We start from the raw sequence: 17,393 nt of genomic DNA on the forward strand, positions 1-17,393 counted from the left end.
GAAGGAGGGTGGGCCGCGGCATGGCCCAAGAAATGCCACGGCCCTTACCTGTTTTTGTGCCTTAGAAGGATCTGTTTGGGGGCCATGCCGCGGCATGGGTGGCCTATGCCGGGGCGCTTAAGGGATTTTGGGATTTTGAGATTTTAGGCTTGGGAATTTAACCTAGGGTGCTCGGGGTTGAGTCTTTTACCATATTTGGTGAAGTTCAATGTTCCGAGTACTAGAACTTGGTTTGGAAACTCATTTAATATTGTTAATGGTGTCTTTCATCATGGTTGTGACTAGGTGTTAAGCTAGGGCTCGAGGATCGGATCGCGTTCAAGGAGTATCGCCCGTAGCTAATTCATCTGAAAGCTAAAGGTAAGAAAACTACACCCGGTTGAATATTTGAACGGGACTAAGGGCTCCCTGATATATATGATTGAAAGAATGGTATTATGCCATGTAAATTGTAAACCAACGGCCTAAGCGTGCCATGGTTAACTTGTGCAATTGGCACGGCTCGGACACTGGTATCCGAGGACAGCTTATTATGCACTGAGCTCGGTTTAAGCGGGCCGGAGTCAGTGGGTTAAACAGAGGGTGCGACGTAAGGTGTCGACCCTAGTATTTGTGTTAATTGATTATTATATTTGGCTATGAATGTGATTAATGAGATTGTTGAGTAATCTGAGTATAGATGAGGTTACTTGAACCTTGAAGTGTGCTTATATACTGTGGACTGAATATCTGAACATGCTTACTGGAATGTCTGTTTGATAATATTGTTTATACTGTGTATGTTGTTTTCTTGCTGGGCCTTGGCTCACGGGTGCTGCGTGGTGCAGGTAAAGGCAAGGGCAAGATCGATCAACCTTGGTTGGAGAGCTCTGCAGGGTGAATGTACATATCAGGCCGCTCAACCGCCACGGTTGAGGAGATTACAGGGACGAGAGGACCAGAACCTTGTATTTTGCCTTAGTATGGCTAATGTTTACTCTTAACTGTTGAATTTTGTAAACCAACTTTTAAACACTGTTGATTTTGGGGATCCCTTCTGTAAACTGTTTATAACTTATAAAATGTATCTTTTGAGGCCAAAATGTCTTTTAGCCCTAGAACTCTTTAGTTAATGACACGTTTTGATTAAACGACTTGATTAGCAAGTCTCACACCTTTATAAATACACAGTGTAGCGGTCCTGGCTATCCAGGGCGTTACAACTTGGTATCAGAGCGTCCTAGGTTTAAGGGTTCTTGAAGACAGGCTAGACATGTACATTCGCTGCTAAAGACAAGCTCAGATCAGGGTTCGGTAATGTGTATATGTGCCTATGTGCTTATGTGTTTGTGTTGAGCAATGAATGCTGTTATTTACTGGATTATTAGGAAGCATGAGATACTGATAGGGCCTGGCCCTTGACTGTTGAGTGAGAATATTGAGGCATGTTTATTAACATTGTCGTGCATGTAGATGAATATTTGAATGATTAATTGTATATCGTGCATGTATGAATGCCTGTTTTATAGCTATTGTGTAGTGAGATTTGAGGCGTGCTTATTAGCAGCCAGTGCATGAGAATGGATGCTTATATGTGGACTGTTTGTGATTGGTGATATTCTATTGGTGGAACTTGGAGATGTTTTTACCCTGTCGTCATGGTCTGATTGCCGAGTCGTTATTTGTAGATTGACTTGGATAGCTATGCGTCCAAGAAAATCTTCACGACTAGCCGGCACTAGGTCCGGGATCAGGGGTGATGACCAGGACCAGACTCCTCCGCCAGTGCCTGAGAACTGGCAGTAATTAATGGCTGAGATGCAGGCTCGATTACAGAGTCAAGACGAGCAGATCCGTATTCTGCAACAGCAGGCTCCATCAGGGAGTGATGCCCCTGCTTTACCACCTACAGTGGTACCAGTTGTGTAGTATGGGGAGATTGGTAACAAATGGGAGCCGTTATATGAATGGTTCAGGAAGCAACAACCCCCAATCTTTGAGGGTGGACCAGATCCATTGAAAGCCGAGCAGTGGCTAACTATGATTACGGTAATTCTGGATTTTATGAGGATTGAGGGGCATGATAGAGTGGCCTGCGCCACTTATATGTTGAGGGAGGATGCCCGTATTTGGTGGGAGGTGGCATCGTAGACTAGGGAGGTGACTACATTGAGTTTGGAAGGTTTCAAAGATTTATTCAGTCAGAAGTATTATAATGTTGTTGTCAGAGCAGCAAAGGTTAATGAGTTTGTAAGTTTGGTTCAGGGCAGTATGACCGTTACTGAGTATGCCCTGAAATTTGATAGGCTTGCAAAGTTTGCTCCAGATCTTGTGCCTACTGATGCAACTAGGCAGGATAGGTTTATTAGAGGGCTGAATGCTATGATAGCCCGAGATGTTAGAATTACAACGGTACCTGGAGGAACCACTTATGCCCAGGCCATTGAGAAGGCTCTTACCGCTGAGGAAGCGGAGAACAAGATATGGAGGGAGAGCGCAGTGAGGCGTGAGGGATATTCCAAATGACTATGTTGATGATCCAACCACTCCTCCCACCATCATTGTGACACCTGATCTTGCGACTCCGGGAGTCGCTATTGTCAACCCTGAGGAAGTTGCTAAGTTTCGGTTTCAGAGGACCAGACGCGAAAGACGCAAGCCAAAATGGTTTGATGACTACACTGATCCCACGAGGAAAAGACCTCGCACTGATGTAGTTGCATCTACAGAGGAGGCTACACAGGAGGCAATTGTGTTGGACCAAACAGTATAGGACAATTTGCAAGTGGCTGCTTGGAGACATCACCAACCAGGCCCCGAGGGATGTGAACACTGGGAATCACGGTCCATCATAGTTTCTGACGTGGAAGATACCCCAGTCGTGGCTCAATGATGGGGTAAGCCATATATTTAAACAGTTAACAAATTCTTTTTTTTTAATCTTTATTAGTTATCTTTTATTGACTCGATAAGGTTCAGTGAAAGCTCAATAGGGGCTCGATGGGGGGTTACCAAGAGCTCGATTGGGGGGAGGGGTTATTTGAGCTCGATATGGCTCGATGAGAGCTCGATAGGGATCGATAGTTGCTCGATGGGGTTTATAAACTAGGGTTGTTGTTTACTGTTTGATTTTAGCTCGATGGGAGCTTGATGGGGCTCGATAGTTGCTCGATGGGGGTTATAAACCAGGGTTGTTATTTACTATTTGAGATTAGCTCGATGGAGCTCGATAGTTGATCAATGGGGGTGTTGAACTAGGGTTGTCGTTTACTATTTGAGATTAGCTCAATGGAGCTTGATAGTAGATTGATGGGGTGTTGTAGGGTGATTGTTTACTGTCTGGTATTATCTTAATATGAGCTCGATGGGGCTCGATAGGGACTCGATGAGCTCGATGTTTAGTTCGATATAAGCTCGATAGTGCTCGATTATAACACAATTTATTCGTTTCTGCCCTATTTTTAACCATTTATGATGGTCCTTGCTAACTTTTTATATTGTACTCTCTTTGTGGCATATTGATGCGGCACAGCACATGTTTCGTAGGCGTCGCCAGTTTTTTCCCATGACATATTGCCAAAATGTTGTTGTGATGAACCTTTTTTTCTCACTAGTGATATATGCCCGATATGATCAGTACAGGATGAGTACCGACAAAAAAAGTTCTTGTGGGATTCTGACATGTTGTCCATGGTGATCGGCATCGAGCAGCAGTTTCTGGCATCTTGGGGAGGAGTTCAGAGTCTATATTGGTGCCAGACCTATGAACAGCAACATTGGCCATTGAGGCTTCTATTTCTAGTTGGGCACTAATTGTTTATGATTCAGACATATCGGTGATTAGTGATGAAAATATGGAGGAAGTTATGAAGCCACGGTGCTTGTTGTTTCCTTCTCTATTGCTACAGAGTAAACTGTTCACTGATAGCTTGATGTTGAAGATTCCTGCAGCAGGAAAGAGGCCCCATCAGTTCATATGGCGTCGCCTAAAGCAACACAAGCTCACTCAGTCAAAGAGAATGTAAAAAACATCATCTTCATACTATATCTGTTACTAAAGAAAATTATAGTATTGTACACTTAATGTTTATATTTTTTCTACAGTGGAGATTGTGGTGTGTATGTTTTCAAGCATATTGAGCATCTCATTGTCAGCATTCCATTGGAAACGATCTGCGATGAAAATATAGAGTTGTTCAGGAACAAGTGGATGACAGACTTGTGGTATCAAAATGTGCGACCTTGACTGGCTTTTATATGAAACATGTATATTCTGTTTTTTTTTATGGACATATATTATAAGAGCGATTATGATATGCTCTTCATTTTTTTTTTATGACTGTATATATACAGGGTCTTTACATGTTCAGTTTGTAACTTTGGGTTCTGTTGTTTACATTTTTTTTTGTAACTTTCATATATCATCTATCGAGCTATATCAAACTATTATCGAGTTCAATCAAGCTACTATCGACTTAATATCGAGTTCATGTCGAGCTATAATCGAGCTAAACATAACTTGTAAGAAAAAAGAAGGGAAAACAAGCTAAGTTAATAATACAACAAGTCCAAATGGGAAAAAAAAGTTTATAGCCTAGTTTTGCATGTAGCCCTGTTGTGGCCAAGACCACCACACATACTACATTTGCGCTATTTGTGAATGATTTCGCCATTCAATGGATAGCAGTTTGTCTTCCTTCTTCCCACATTTTTCTTCTTCGGCCGACCAACTGGTTGTTTCTCAACGAGTACCCCAACTTGCATATTCTCTATGTTCTCGGGAACTTCCTACTCGTCCTCGTTGCCATTTGGGTAAATTGTTTCTTTGTAAGACTCCATCCACATCTCAGTAGTGTAATATGGGGAACACAGTGAGTAAATGTTGACACCGCGCAGGATGGCTGCTGCCACAACATGAACACAAGGGTAACCCATTATTTGAAACATGCCATAGGAGCATGATTTGGTCATCACCTCACCATCACCTTCTAGGTGTACCACATGAAATTCGAACTGTCCAAGGGGGTGGACTTTCAAGTACCTTGCATCATTCGCAATTCCTGAGATATCCTTCTCATATATTGTTGATAATTTGGATGTGCACTTCTCTACCTCCTCACAGCGCACAACAAACCATGACTGAATTGTGAAACAAACGAATTCCACAACATTAGTGACTAGGAAGGTTCTTGCATTTCTCGTTTTTTGTTGAAGCTTTCAGCTTAGTTGCTTGTCATTATATTGTATCGATTCCCAGGAAAGTAAGCACAAGTCCACTTATCGAAGCCAATACCCTCGAGATATCGAGCGATGGAAAGATCAATTTGCTTTATATTGTTGAAGAATCTGTGAAATTTTGACTTCCAAAATGCATAGGTTGCATCCACATCTCCTTGTGACAGTGATCAATCTTGAACTTAGCGATTACATCCATACTTATGTGATGGTAGCATGCATCATGGTAGGCATCAGGGAAGGCCAACACAAGAGCATGAATAATGCCAGCATGCTTGTCTGATACAAAAGCCAGATTATCAACAACTCCAATGGCTTCCTTCAATTTCATCATGAAATACTTCCAAGAATTATGATCCTCACTGTCCCCAATCGTGAACACAATTGGATAAAGGTGGTTATTCGCATCCAATGCAACAGCACACAACATGTGGCCACCATACCTTGCCTTTAATAAAGTGTCGTGCACACATATAACAGGACGACATGATGTAAATCCCCTTCTACAAACTCCAAGTGAGAAGAAACAGTAAAGAAAGCGACCGTCCTCTGTGAAAAAATTAGTTATTGTACCTGGATTCTTTTGTTGCAACATGTACAAGTAAGAAGGTAACTTGAAGTACGACTCTTCAGGTGTCCCCTTGACATAATCGAGTGCCTTCTCTCTGCATCTTCAAGCCTTCATATAACTCATATTGATCCCAAAATTGTTCTTCATATCCTCATTTATGTTGTTTTCCGGGTAACTAATGCCATCAGTAGCATATTTGTTCTTGATAAGGTGCCCAATGACCTAAGGTGCTGCTTGATGGTGGTCTTTATGTCGCAATTCTAGTGAGCACGTATGTACACTATTATAAACAGTGATCTCTAACATCTCCGATCACGCTACTTTTTCCCCTTATCCTCCAACCACAATCAGGATCCTTGCAGGTGATATACAACGCATCAATACCAGACTTCTTAACCATAAACTCAAAATTATTCTTCATTGCGAAGAGAGCCGCTTTGGTTTTCAAAGACATCTTGTTCTCAAAAGTCTTCCCAAGGTGTAGTTCTCCCAACAGTACACCGGATGAGGGTGTTTCAGATCGACCAGAGGCCATAATATCTTCTTTTGTAAACATGGGAGCACTCCATCTTCTGTGATCTTCTATCAAAAATATTGGAACGTTCCCTGTATTGTTATATTCTATTCCACCAGGACGACTAGAGCTGGTGCCAGGTGTTCAGCATCCTTGACTTGGTGGGCTTGCCCGTGCAATAGGACGTATTGGCTATTCTTGTACTTATTCGACTTGCAAATCATCAGACATGTCAATCGGCACTTCTGCACTATAATATGCCTCTTAATCGTACCCCGAGTCCTAATTATGTTCAAATACCGGATCGTCATTCACATAGGGGTCGTACTCATACTCGTTGTCCCTCATGTCACCAATAGGACCTCCTAAAGTAGCTCCCTCAGGTCCAGCAGGATCTCCCACAATATCCCTTTCTGAAACAAAATTGCCTACCTCACTATGAACTTTATTAACACTGGGACCGATAGTGGAATATGGATCTGCAATGACAATTTTCTTAACATGAGTGACACATAAGGATAACCTTTCATTAGATGTTACTCCTAAGAATGCACGGACACCAAGATCACTTTCAATATGAACGGGTGTAAACGGTTGGTCGCCGCATGTGTAAGGAACCTCAAATATCAACCCATACATTTGTTTATCAACTTTAAGTTCCTTGTGAAATATGTCAAGAAGTTGCAAGTACATTACATTATCCTCCATCGGTATCGCCATGCATTGAGGGTCCTTGAAAATCCACTTCTTCCCTTCTAATTCCCAAACACCATTGTAAGATACAAAAATGTAGACAATAGAACCTGTGTTGGAAAAAGAAAACAAAGAAATTGTTAAAAAAAATTGTAAAATTTTCACAAAGTCATGAAAAATAATATTATCGAGCTCTCATCGAGATATTATCTAGTTCTTATCGAGCTAACAGTTCTTAAATCGAACATAACCTTAACCAAAACCTTCATCGAGCCCATATTGAGCACTCACCATCAGGCCATAATCGAGCAGCATCGAACTCTTAACATTACATACCCATCTGCCAATTATCGAGCCCCTATCGAGCTCCTATGGAGCACATATTGAGAAAACTACTAAACAAAATATTATAGGGTCCAATCGAACCCCTATAAAGTTGCCATCAAGCACAATCGAGCAACAAAGCCTAAAACTATCGAGCTATAATCGAACTATATCGAGCAGCATCAAGCTCATGAAAGAATTGTCTTCTACTGTAGAGTCCAAGAACCTTACTTAGCTAGTTAGATAGTAGTAGTAATAGTAATAGCTAGTAATAGTTGTAGTATTTTTATGACTGTGGATTTTGGTTCAAGTCGGGATTTAGTTGGACACTCGTAGTAACACTTGTAGATTTTCTAAGTTTAACCTATAGTTTAAGAATATCAATTATAACCTAAGGTTTGATTAATATGACTGATTATGAAGATGATAATTATTATACTATAAGGTTTAGATAGACCCTGTAACGCCCTGGATAGCCAGGACCGCTACACTGTGTGTTTATAAAGTGCCAGACTCGCTAATCAAGTCATTAAAGTAAAAACGTGTTATTGAAATAGTAGAGGAACTAGGGTTAAAAGCGTTTTGGTCTCAAAAGATACATTTTCACTGCTAAACATTGTTTATGTACATGGGATCCCAAAAATGACAGTTTAAAAGCCATACTACAAAAATTACAAAGTTTATATACATTAACAGCCATACTAAGGCAAAATGAGCAGTTAGGTGATCTCCGTCCTGACACACTCCTCGATCGTGGTGATCGAACGGCTGGCTATGTACATTTCACCTCGGAGCTCTCCACCTCAAGCCTGGTCCAACTTGCCCTTACCTTTACCTGCACCACGTAGCACCCGTGAGCCAAGGCCCAGCAAGAACACACATCAATAATAGAGCATGCACATTTAGCTGTCAAGTCAATCTTACATATAGCATCTCATAAACTTAAGCATATCAATAGTCAAGTATCTCATATACAAAGTATATCAATAGTCAAGTATCTCATATACAAAGCATATCAGCTCATAACACAATATACAGACGATAACCAGGGCTAGCGCTCACAAGCTGCTCCCTCTGTTATCCTTTCGTTTCTGGCTCCCAGTGGCCAATTCGAGTCCCATGCACTAAATTCATGAACGGTACTCTTAGACCGCTTACACGTGTCCCTTGGCATAATACCAACGATGACACAAAACAATTCTCGGGAGCACTTAGTCCCATCACAATCATACATTCGGGTGCAGTGTTCTTACCTTTCAATTCGCTGGTTTCCGATATCACGTAGCCACAAGCACGGTCCTCTATCCCGAGCTTCTCCAAAGTCCTAATCAAACACAAATATAATATTCCTTTTCATTAACCAATCCAAGACTACCTTCCCGGTACCTAATCCACACTCTCGGAACCCCCAAAACCCTAGAACAACATCCCGGAGACATCCCCCGAACCCCCGGAGCAAAGGTCAAAAATTGCAAAATATCACTCCTTGAAATTTTCCTTGTGCCGCGGCACCACATTCCTTGTGCCGCGGCACCCACCTCCAGAGACCCCTAGGCCGCGGCAAGCAAAAGCCGTGCCGCGGCACACCATCGCAGACCCAGATTTCTGGGTTTTCCTTCGCATTTTCCCGAGCTCCAACCTCACCAATTCACCCCAAACTCTATCCTAAGTCCCAAAACCAACTCTAAACCCCTAACAAACCTCACAACAACCCAAAGACATCATGCCTAAGCTCACTCACACCTTCAATCCTAAAATTCACTTTTGAATTCCCACTTGACAACTCAAACCAGAAAAGTTATGCACAGCTTGAATTCAAGCACGACCCACACTTCAAACTCCCTAAACCTTAACAAAAAAAATCTAATAAACATACAGAGACCTTACCTTAAGTGATAGGTTCAACCTCCAGCTCTTGACCTTCTTCCCCCTTGGTTTCCAAATTCTGAAATTACATAAAACCAGCCACCAACTTATCTCAATTCACCTTCCTTAACTAAAATTCAGACTTAAAACTTGGATATAGCATAATCAAAATCTTACCTCTGAGTTTTCTTGGCCTAAACTTGGTTGATAACTTCAGACATCCCTTGATTCTCCTTCCAAGAGTCTAGATTTCTGCTTCTCCTTTCTATCTCCTTTTTGTTCTAATTCTAGGTTTCTACCATTCAGCATAAACCCCTCTCCAAAATATTATACGTATATGTTATTCCCTCAGCTCAAACTCATCTATTTACTACCAAATTACCATTTTAACCCTCCATTAATATCACTTACTAACTAGACCTCAAGGGCTTATTTGTCCTTTCCTTAACTTTGCAATTCTACCACTTTCCCAATAAAATCTGTTACTCTCTATAGTTACTAACGGTTACGCAGGTTACCAAATCACCAGTTACCATTATCTAGTTTCCTAGGACCGTCTTGGCACGTGCATCACGTTTGTATCACAGCACCCACACAGTACAATTCACATATCATAATTATCACATAATATAATTCACATAGTCATATAACATGCTTAAAATCATAATCATACATCTTAATCATAATAATCACACATAATTCCCATCATGCCCTCCCGGCATACTAATCAAGGCCCTTAAGCCTTATTAGTGAATTTGGGTCGTTACAGACCCAATAAGGAAATGACACTTGTCATGTGTATGTTTAACGAATAATTAAGTATTTTTGAGGAATAGTTTATTAAGAGCAATATTTGAAAATCCTAGGGTCTGCCAGCAACTTTGAAATCGTTAAAGGACTTAGTCAAGGTTGTTTACTCAATTCAAATTAGACTGAAAAAGTGTAATTACGTGTATAATATTTCAGCGTATGCCGATATATCGCAGCTCTAGGGGGCGATATATCGCCATACGGGGAAACAAAAAACACGTAGCTTCGTACGACAACCTCGACGAGCCTCGGGTATATCAGCCCAGGCGATATATCGCCTAGCATGGGTGATATATCGGCTATGGTGCAAGATTTTTGAACAATTTTGAATCCGAGCTCCTTTTAATCCTTAACCTCTTGATAAGTCCAGAATCTTTCTGGCCGAGTCTTCAGCCTCTGCTGGATGATTATTAAAATGTTTTTCAATTAAAAAGCCATTATTTTGTTCAAGCTAAATGAATATCTTTTCATTCTTGAACTCTATAAATAGGACCTAGTACCCTGCCATTTCTTCATTCACCAAGTTGAGTTCAAAGCCTACAAGCTGCTAGGATTACTTTAGAGTGTTAAACACTTGGGTTGGGGTTATAAGCTTTATCATTATAAGCTTAATAAACACTTGGGAAGTAAGGTTTATAGCATATTTCAGTTTCGAGGTGTAGTTCGATCGTAGAAGCATTCAATGTATTCCTTATTCTAGTTCCTTTATGTATTGTTCTTATAGTTTTTCTACTCAAATCCTAACTCGTATTCTTTATTCTTGGTTAGGCATCTAAGTTCTTGAACTTGAGGTTCTTGTTGGTAAGTATCTTTTCGATGGTGTAGATCATTCTTTTCATCTCTTTTCCTTAGTGTACTCACCTCTCTATTATGGTTTTTAGTAGTGTTCCAAAGTCTCGATCTTGTTCTCACATTCCGGTTTTTGGTAAGGAAAATAGGGTAGATTTGTATGTTTTTATGTTGTTGATATATGTCTATGTTATAAGTGCGATATGTTTTTAGTTGTTGTAGTATATGAATTGTTTAGATAACAATCACATAATTTGTTTAGATAATAAATATATAACTTGTTTAGATAACAAGTCCCAATAGTAGATTCCTTGGGCATATGATTGTTTAGATAACAAGCCCCATAAATTTATGTGACTTGTTTAGATAACTAGCCCCGTAAATTTATGGGCATATGAATGCTTAGCTAGCAAGTCCCAAGAAGTATGATGGCCATTGTAATAGATGTTGTATTTATATAGTCATATGATTATAGTTTACAGTTTATAGTTTATAGTTTATGTGTATGTATATGTTTCATGCTTGTAGTAGATTTTCCTTACTGGGCATTAGGCTCATTCCTTTATGTTTTATATGTGCAGGAAAATATTTATGGTGGCGGGAAGGTTCTTGGCAGCTTGGGGATGTGTATTGAGGCAGGATGGAATCGGTGGATTGCGCGTACGATTTGAGGATGAAGTTTTTTTTAAGTCTTTTAGTTATGATTTCTATGTATTATTTTTCCGCACTTAATTTTGTAACCAATTTATTTAAGTTATGTTTTGTTTTGTTTTCAAAACAATGGGATCCCATATCCTAAGTGAATTTTTTATGTATTTAAACCTTTACTTTACAGTTTAAATAAAGTTATGGTGTTTTTATATGTACGTTTTCTTAAGATTAGTATAGTAGTTAATAATGGTCCATGGTCTAGAATAGTTGGGTCGTTACATCTACATACCATCGAGCCCCTATCGAGTTGTTATCGAGCTCCTATCAAGCAAAAAAGTTGCATAAAACCTAGAAAAATGCAGATCGCGAAATCTCTCTAACAAACCCAAAAAAGCACACCAATATAGGCTTAGATCTGTTTGAAATAGCCAAAAAAAAAAAAAGGCAAACAAACAATACCCAACACAAAAAATGAAAAATCTTCTTACCCATGGTTTTTCTCCTCCAAAAACCCTCAAAATGGATGTTGCCTTTGATATTGGGGACTTCACAGAGACATTGGAGATGGCTAACAATGATTTCAGCAAGAAAATCATGCAATTCCGTGGGTTTTGGTGAGGATTTCGTGAGAATGAGAGAGAGAGAAGAGAGAGGAAGAGAAGGTAAAAGGGATTCTTGATATAATGGGAGAGGAATTTTGGGTATGAGGGGAAATTTTAGCATCAAATTGAAAGGATGAATAGTGCTAGGATTTTTTGGTAATATTAAACACTATTAAGTATAAATAGTGAAATTTCCCTTTACAATTGAAAAATGCAAAACTGTTGAGAATGAATAATTTACCCATATGTTACCTATCTTGTCTTTCTCTTCCTCACGTCTATTTCCATACCTTCTTCGTCTCTCTCTTTCTCTATCCCAGTATCCTGCTGGCCAAAAATAGGAGAAATTGTGCAAAAGAGGAGTTGCCGAAGATGGAAGGTATTGTTTTCTCCTCTTTTTTCTTTTTCATTATAATAATACCAGTAAGCTAACTCAACCTAATATATATAATATAGAATTAGTCAAATATTATATATACATCTATTGATATGTGATGTTTGATATATGAATGTACTATTTCTCTGAGCTTGCTGCCTGTCGTGAAGATATTGATATATGAAACTTGATTAAATTGAATAAAATTGTGAGTTGGGATTTTGCAAAATGAATGGTATGTGTATTGTAAAAGTTTGGCTGATGATTTTTGATCAATTATTGAGAATGTACTGATTTTCTGAATTGAAGTTATACATATATATATATATATATTAAAGCTTGATGATATTTCATAGGTTTGGTTTATTGCTTGCTTGCTATTTTTCAATTTCTGAGTTGAAGTTATACACACATATATGTAGGGAAACGATTTTCTATGATGGCATGGCATGATTTAAATAATGAAGTGCACCATTTTGGTATATTAAGTTCTTTTAAAGCTCTAAACAAATAAGGAGCTCAAATCTCTGGATGAAAGAAGAGCTCAAAGCTCTAAATGAACGAAGAGCTCAATGCTCTTTGTGAATGAAGGGGCTCCAAGCTCTGCATAGAAATAGTAAGCAAAAAGAGTGCAAAGGTAGAACAATTGCTCCACGCTCATATTTGTAGCTTGATTTGAAAGACATGAAAAGAAGAGGGAAAATGAATTAAAAATATTGACAAATGGACCAATCAGGGGGAGTCTTTCCAATTCACTTGCTCATTAATTTCTCTATAAATAGTAAGCCATGGACTCATTTATAGGGACTTTGGATTCATTTTTACTGTTTGATGGTGGATTATAGTGAATGAATCGTGGACTAACTTAAGCATCGAAGAGCATTTTTGCAAGTACGTCCCACTCGGTTCAGTCCTTCAATTCCATCGAAGAACACATTTATGCTATTGATTTAGCCAATAGAATGTGTAAAGATTTGAGGTACTGCATCAACTGATGACTCAAAGATAAAGATCTTTCCTAATTGGGAAAGTTATTGTTTTGGGAAGATTTTGACCCAAAAAATTGCGTCGTCTTTGAGAATAGTGTTGGGGTTTTATGCCCTAATTAAAACACAATTTCTTTGTAATCTCGTTTATTATCAATAAAAGAAAAGAAATCATTTTTTGAATTGGTCAATCACTTTGCTCACATGTTTTATTTTCATGATTATTTGTTTAATATAAACTTCTATTAAATCCCGAGCATATAGCTAATCATATTTATAGTGACGTAATCACAATGGAATATAAATATGATTATATGTTCAAAATAAGTTTGTCCTAAAATTAGTCAGTACATAGAATTTACATTGAATTTTCAATCTACGATATGATCTACTTACACATCACAGTGTTATGTTCTTTCCATGACATTAGCAAAGTAGATAAGATCAGATGTATTTGTTACATCGGACTGGACCGATATTGACAGTTGATAGGATAAGTAAACATATTATTATTATCTATTCTAGTCATATCATATAGTTGTCCATAGGTCAATTCAACCTCAATTATGAGTGGTTAGTATTCTAATTTATTGTATTATTTGAGTTCTTCGACTTGTTCGTTACTATCTTACCCTATGGACTAGCCCATACTTACATCTTGGGAACTCGGTAGTATAATTGAGTGAGAGTGTTAATCATAGATATGAACATCTAAAGCTTCTGATGAAGAAGTGAAACGATGGTTTCCTTTTAGTTTTGTTCAAGGTCCTAAATGATAGAGATCTCATTTCATAATTAATATTAGTTTACTGAAATATCATTTACAAGGAACGAAGTATTTTAAGGATAAAATACAATGAGGGTAAACGGTATTTTAGTCACATCTCATTGTAGACTGTCTATAGAGGATTGAGTGACAATTATAGTTGTAACAATGGATAATTAATAACGTATCCATATTGCTTATAGAGTGTTCTATGAATTCAAGAGTGCAATTCCGAGTCTTTAGTGGAGTCACGAGGAATTAATAAGTTAGTAAATTTATTTGTTAGATTTATGATAACTTATTGGAGCTTGATTTCATAGGCCCATGGTCCCCGTTATACCTTGGATAAAATCATCTAGATAGTCTCAATTAATTGATTTAATTATCAATTAGATTTATCAAAGTTGACAAGGTCAATTTTGGATAGTTTCACAAAGTTATGTAATTTAGAGAAGAAAAGAGAAATTATGGCAGATTTATTAATTAAGTAAAATTGGTATCTAAATTAATAAATAAGTTTAAATCAAGGTTCAAATTATAAATAATTAATTTGATAAAGGATTTAATTAATTAAATCAATAGAAAATAATACAGGCCTTGATTTTAAGTCCAACGGGCTTATAATCAAATGGGAAATTTTATGGGCCTAAAGCCCATTATAATTTTGACTTAGGGCTATTAATTGACTATTATTTTATTTATTTTTTAATTAAATAAATGACATAATTGAGTCTATAAAATAAATGCTAAGAGAGAGTTGAAAACAAAAAGTTGAATCATAAGTTTCTCTCTACTGCATAAGTCATTTTCTAAGCATCAATTTTTCTCTTCTATTCTTCTTCTCTCTGTATCTATCTCATGTGTTGAGAATTTCCCACCCTAGTCTAGGTGATTCTAAGGATACTTTGGAAGGTTGTGAAGAAAATTGAAGAACGGTTCAGTTTCTTGGTAATGCACTGCGACAGAAAGGATACAAGGGTTAGAGAAATTGAAGGAATGACTCATTCATTCCGTTGTGTATAATGTAAGTGTTCTTATGTAGTATTTCAGAATTTTACTTAGCTAGATAGTAGTAGTAGTAGTAGTTAGTATTAGCCTGTAGTATGTTAGTTTCCGTGGATGTTGGTTCAAGCCGGGACTTAGTTGGAAACTCATAGTAACAATTATGGATTTTATAAGTTTAACCTATAGTTTAGAAATATTAATTATAACATAAGGTTTGATTAATATTACTGTTCTTAGAAATATTATTTATTATAACCTAAGGTTTAGATAGAATTAATAAGAGTGTGACACTTGTCACAAGCATGTTTCTTAAGGATTTAAGTATTTTTTATGAATAGTTTAATTAAAAGAAAGATCTAGAAGCTCTAAAACCTTCTAGCAGCTGTTAGGATCACGTTTTATTCAGTCAAAGTTATTTTAATTAATTTCAAAATATCCTGAAAAGTGCAAAAACGTGTTTAAAATATCAGCGTATGTCGATATATTGCAGCTATAGGGGATGATATATCGCCTACGGGAGATACGGAAAATACGTCAACTTCACACGAACGAAAGCACAAGGGCTCAGGATATAGGTCTAGGCGATATATCGCCCAGGGTAGGCGATATATCGCCCTTGGCACACATTTTTTTGAAATATTTGTAGAACCGAGCTAGAAACAGCCTTAACTACTTGGACTTGCTATTGAAAGATTTTGACCGAGTTATGGGCATCTGTTGAATGAAATTCAAATATTTTTCATTTTATATTCATTTATTTATTCATTCTAAAAAGGGTTTAGTTTCACTCCTTGAAATCTATAAATAAGACCTAGTACTCAGCCATTTCACTTATAATTCAAGCATTGTTCAGAGCCCCCAAGCTACTAAGATTACTATAGTGAGAAACACTTGGGTTTTGGGTTAAAAGCTTTTCTAATCTAAGCTTTTCTAAACACTTTGGATTTAAGATAGAGTTTTATTTCGATATCAAGGTGTAGATCAAAGTCATAGGTCATCCAAGGTATTCTTATCCTTAAGTTCAGCTCTTCAAAGTTCTTTAGTTTTCTTTTGTTTTCTTTCAGATCCTAACTTATTTTTATGATTCTTGATTAGGTGTTTAAGTTTCTTGAAACTTAAGGTTCTTTTTGGTAAGTTTCTTCTTTGATGATTTAGTTCTCTTTTTCATCCCTTTTCTTTAGAAACTCATGGTTTTTACTGCTGACTTTAGGAGTTTTCCAATCCCTTTCTTGTCTCCATATCCCAGTTTTTTGTAAGGAAAATAGGTTAGATTATATGTGTTTATATGTTTATGTTATGATATGATATGTGTTATATGTTTCGTAGTCGCTTAGGCATATGACTTGCTTAGATAGTGTTATCCAAAAAATTAGCATTGACGATGTGGCAAGTGATCCCTGGACACGTGCCTGACACCTGGAAAGGCTCTGCTAGAGTATCGACCAGAAGACGCATTTGAAGCAGTAAGCAGCCTAGTCTTACCTGCGACCAGTTTGGTCGATAGTTCCGCATACAAAGCAACATTAATGAGAAGATCTTTGTAAATCCCGAATTTAACTCACACAATCTCCTGAGTATTCGATTATTCAGGAAAGAATATCTGTAACGATCTTATGTAATCCCCCTTGAGCCTATAAATAGAAAAAGATAGCTGAAGGAAGGGACTTTTGGCTTTTGAATCATTTGAGACTATAGTAATTCTCCTAGTGATATTGTATTGTCCTTGAGAGGTTAGTGAAACTCATTGAACCCTTGTTCTTTGATCACTCCTTTGGTTCTCATATCAATAACAGTCTAAGTGGACGTAGGTTATTACCAGATCCTGGGGCCGAACCACTATAAAAATATCGTGTTGTTATTACTTTTTGTCATTACGTTTCTCTCTACACATTCATTCATATCAAGCATATTCTGACTCCGTGTCAGTTGGCCAAATCCTGGGTCAACATTCTGGTACTTTCATTGAGAGCTTGATTTATCATTGCTGAGAAAACTAATGGCGAAAACTGGAAGGAAAGCTGGATAGGCGGCCGCTGCCGCATCATCAAATCCACCTCCTCCTCCCCTGCAAGCGTGGCGGAGGATAAGCCACATCTGGACTTTGAGGAGGAAGAAATGGATGATGCAACGCTGAAGAGTACCCTGGGGGCGTTGCAGGAAGAGCTGGCTAGTCTGAAAGCCAGTCAAGAGACTGCTGCCGGAGTTGTAGCTTGGCAGCAGCAGGAG

At 38.0% G+C, this 17,393-nt stretch overlaps 1 protein-coding gene across 1 annotated transcript; it reads left to right on the top strand.

The window, feature by feature from the left end:
• The first annotated feature begins 3,271 nt into the window (after positions 1-3,271).
• LOC133789787 (uncharacterized) lies at positions 3,272-4,359 on the top strand. The gene is made up of 2 exons (XM_062227525.1): positions 3,272-4,000; positions 4,084-4,359. Exons 1-2 carry the CDS (start codon positions 3,834-3,836, stop codon positions 4,223-4,225), a joined length of 309 nt encoding a protein of 102 aa, XP_062083509.1. The 5' UTR covers positions 3,272-3,833; the 3' UTR covers positions 4,226-4,359.
• The last annotated feature ends 13,034 nt before the right edge of the window (positions 4,360-17,393 follow it).

Source organism: Humulus lupulus, chromosome 7 (genome assembly GCF_963169125.1).
Source record: "Humulus lupulus chromosome 7, drHumLupu1.1, whole genome shotgun sequence".
NCBI classification, from domain to species: Eukaryota; Viridiplantae; Streptophyta; class Magnoliopsida; order Rosales; family Cannabaceae; genus Humulus; species Humulus lupulus.

Bases quoted from the DNA above. Each gene is read 5' to 3' on its own strand.
- LOC133789787 (XM_062227525.1), top strand. From the start codon at position 3,834: ATGGAGGAAGTTATGAAGCCACGGTGCTTGTTGTTTCCTTCTCTATTG. The intron at 4,001-4,083 runs GTAAAAAACATC...TTTTTTCTACAG, and splicing joins CTCACTCAGTCAAAGAGAAT to TGGAGATTGTGGTGTGTATG.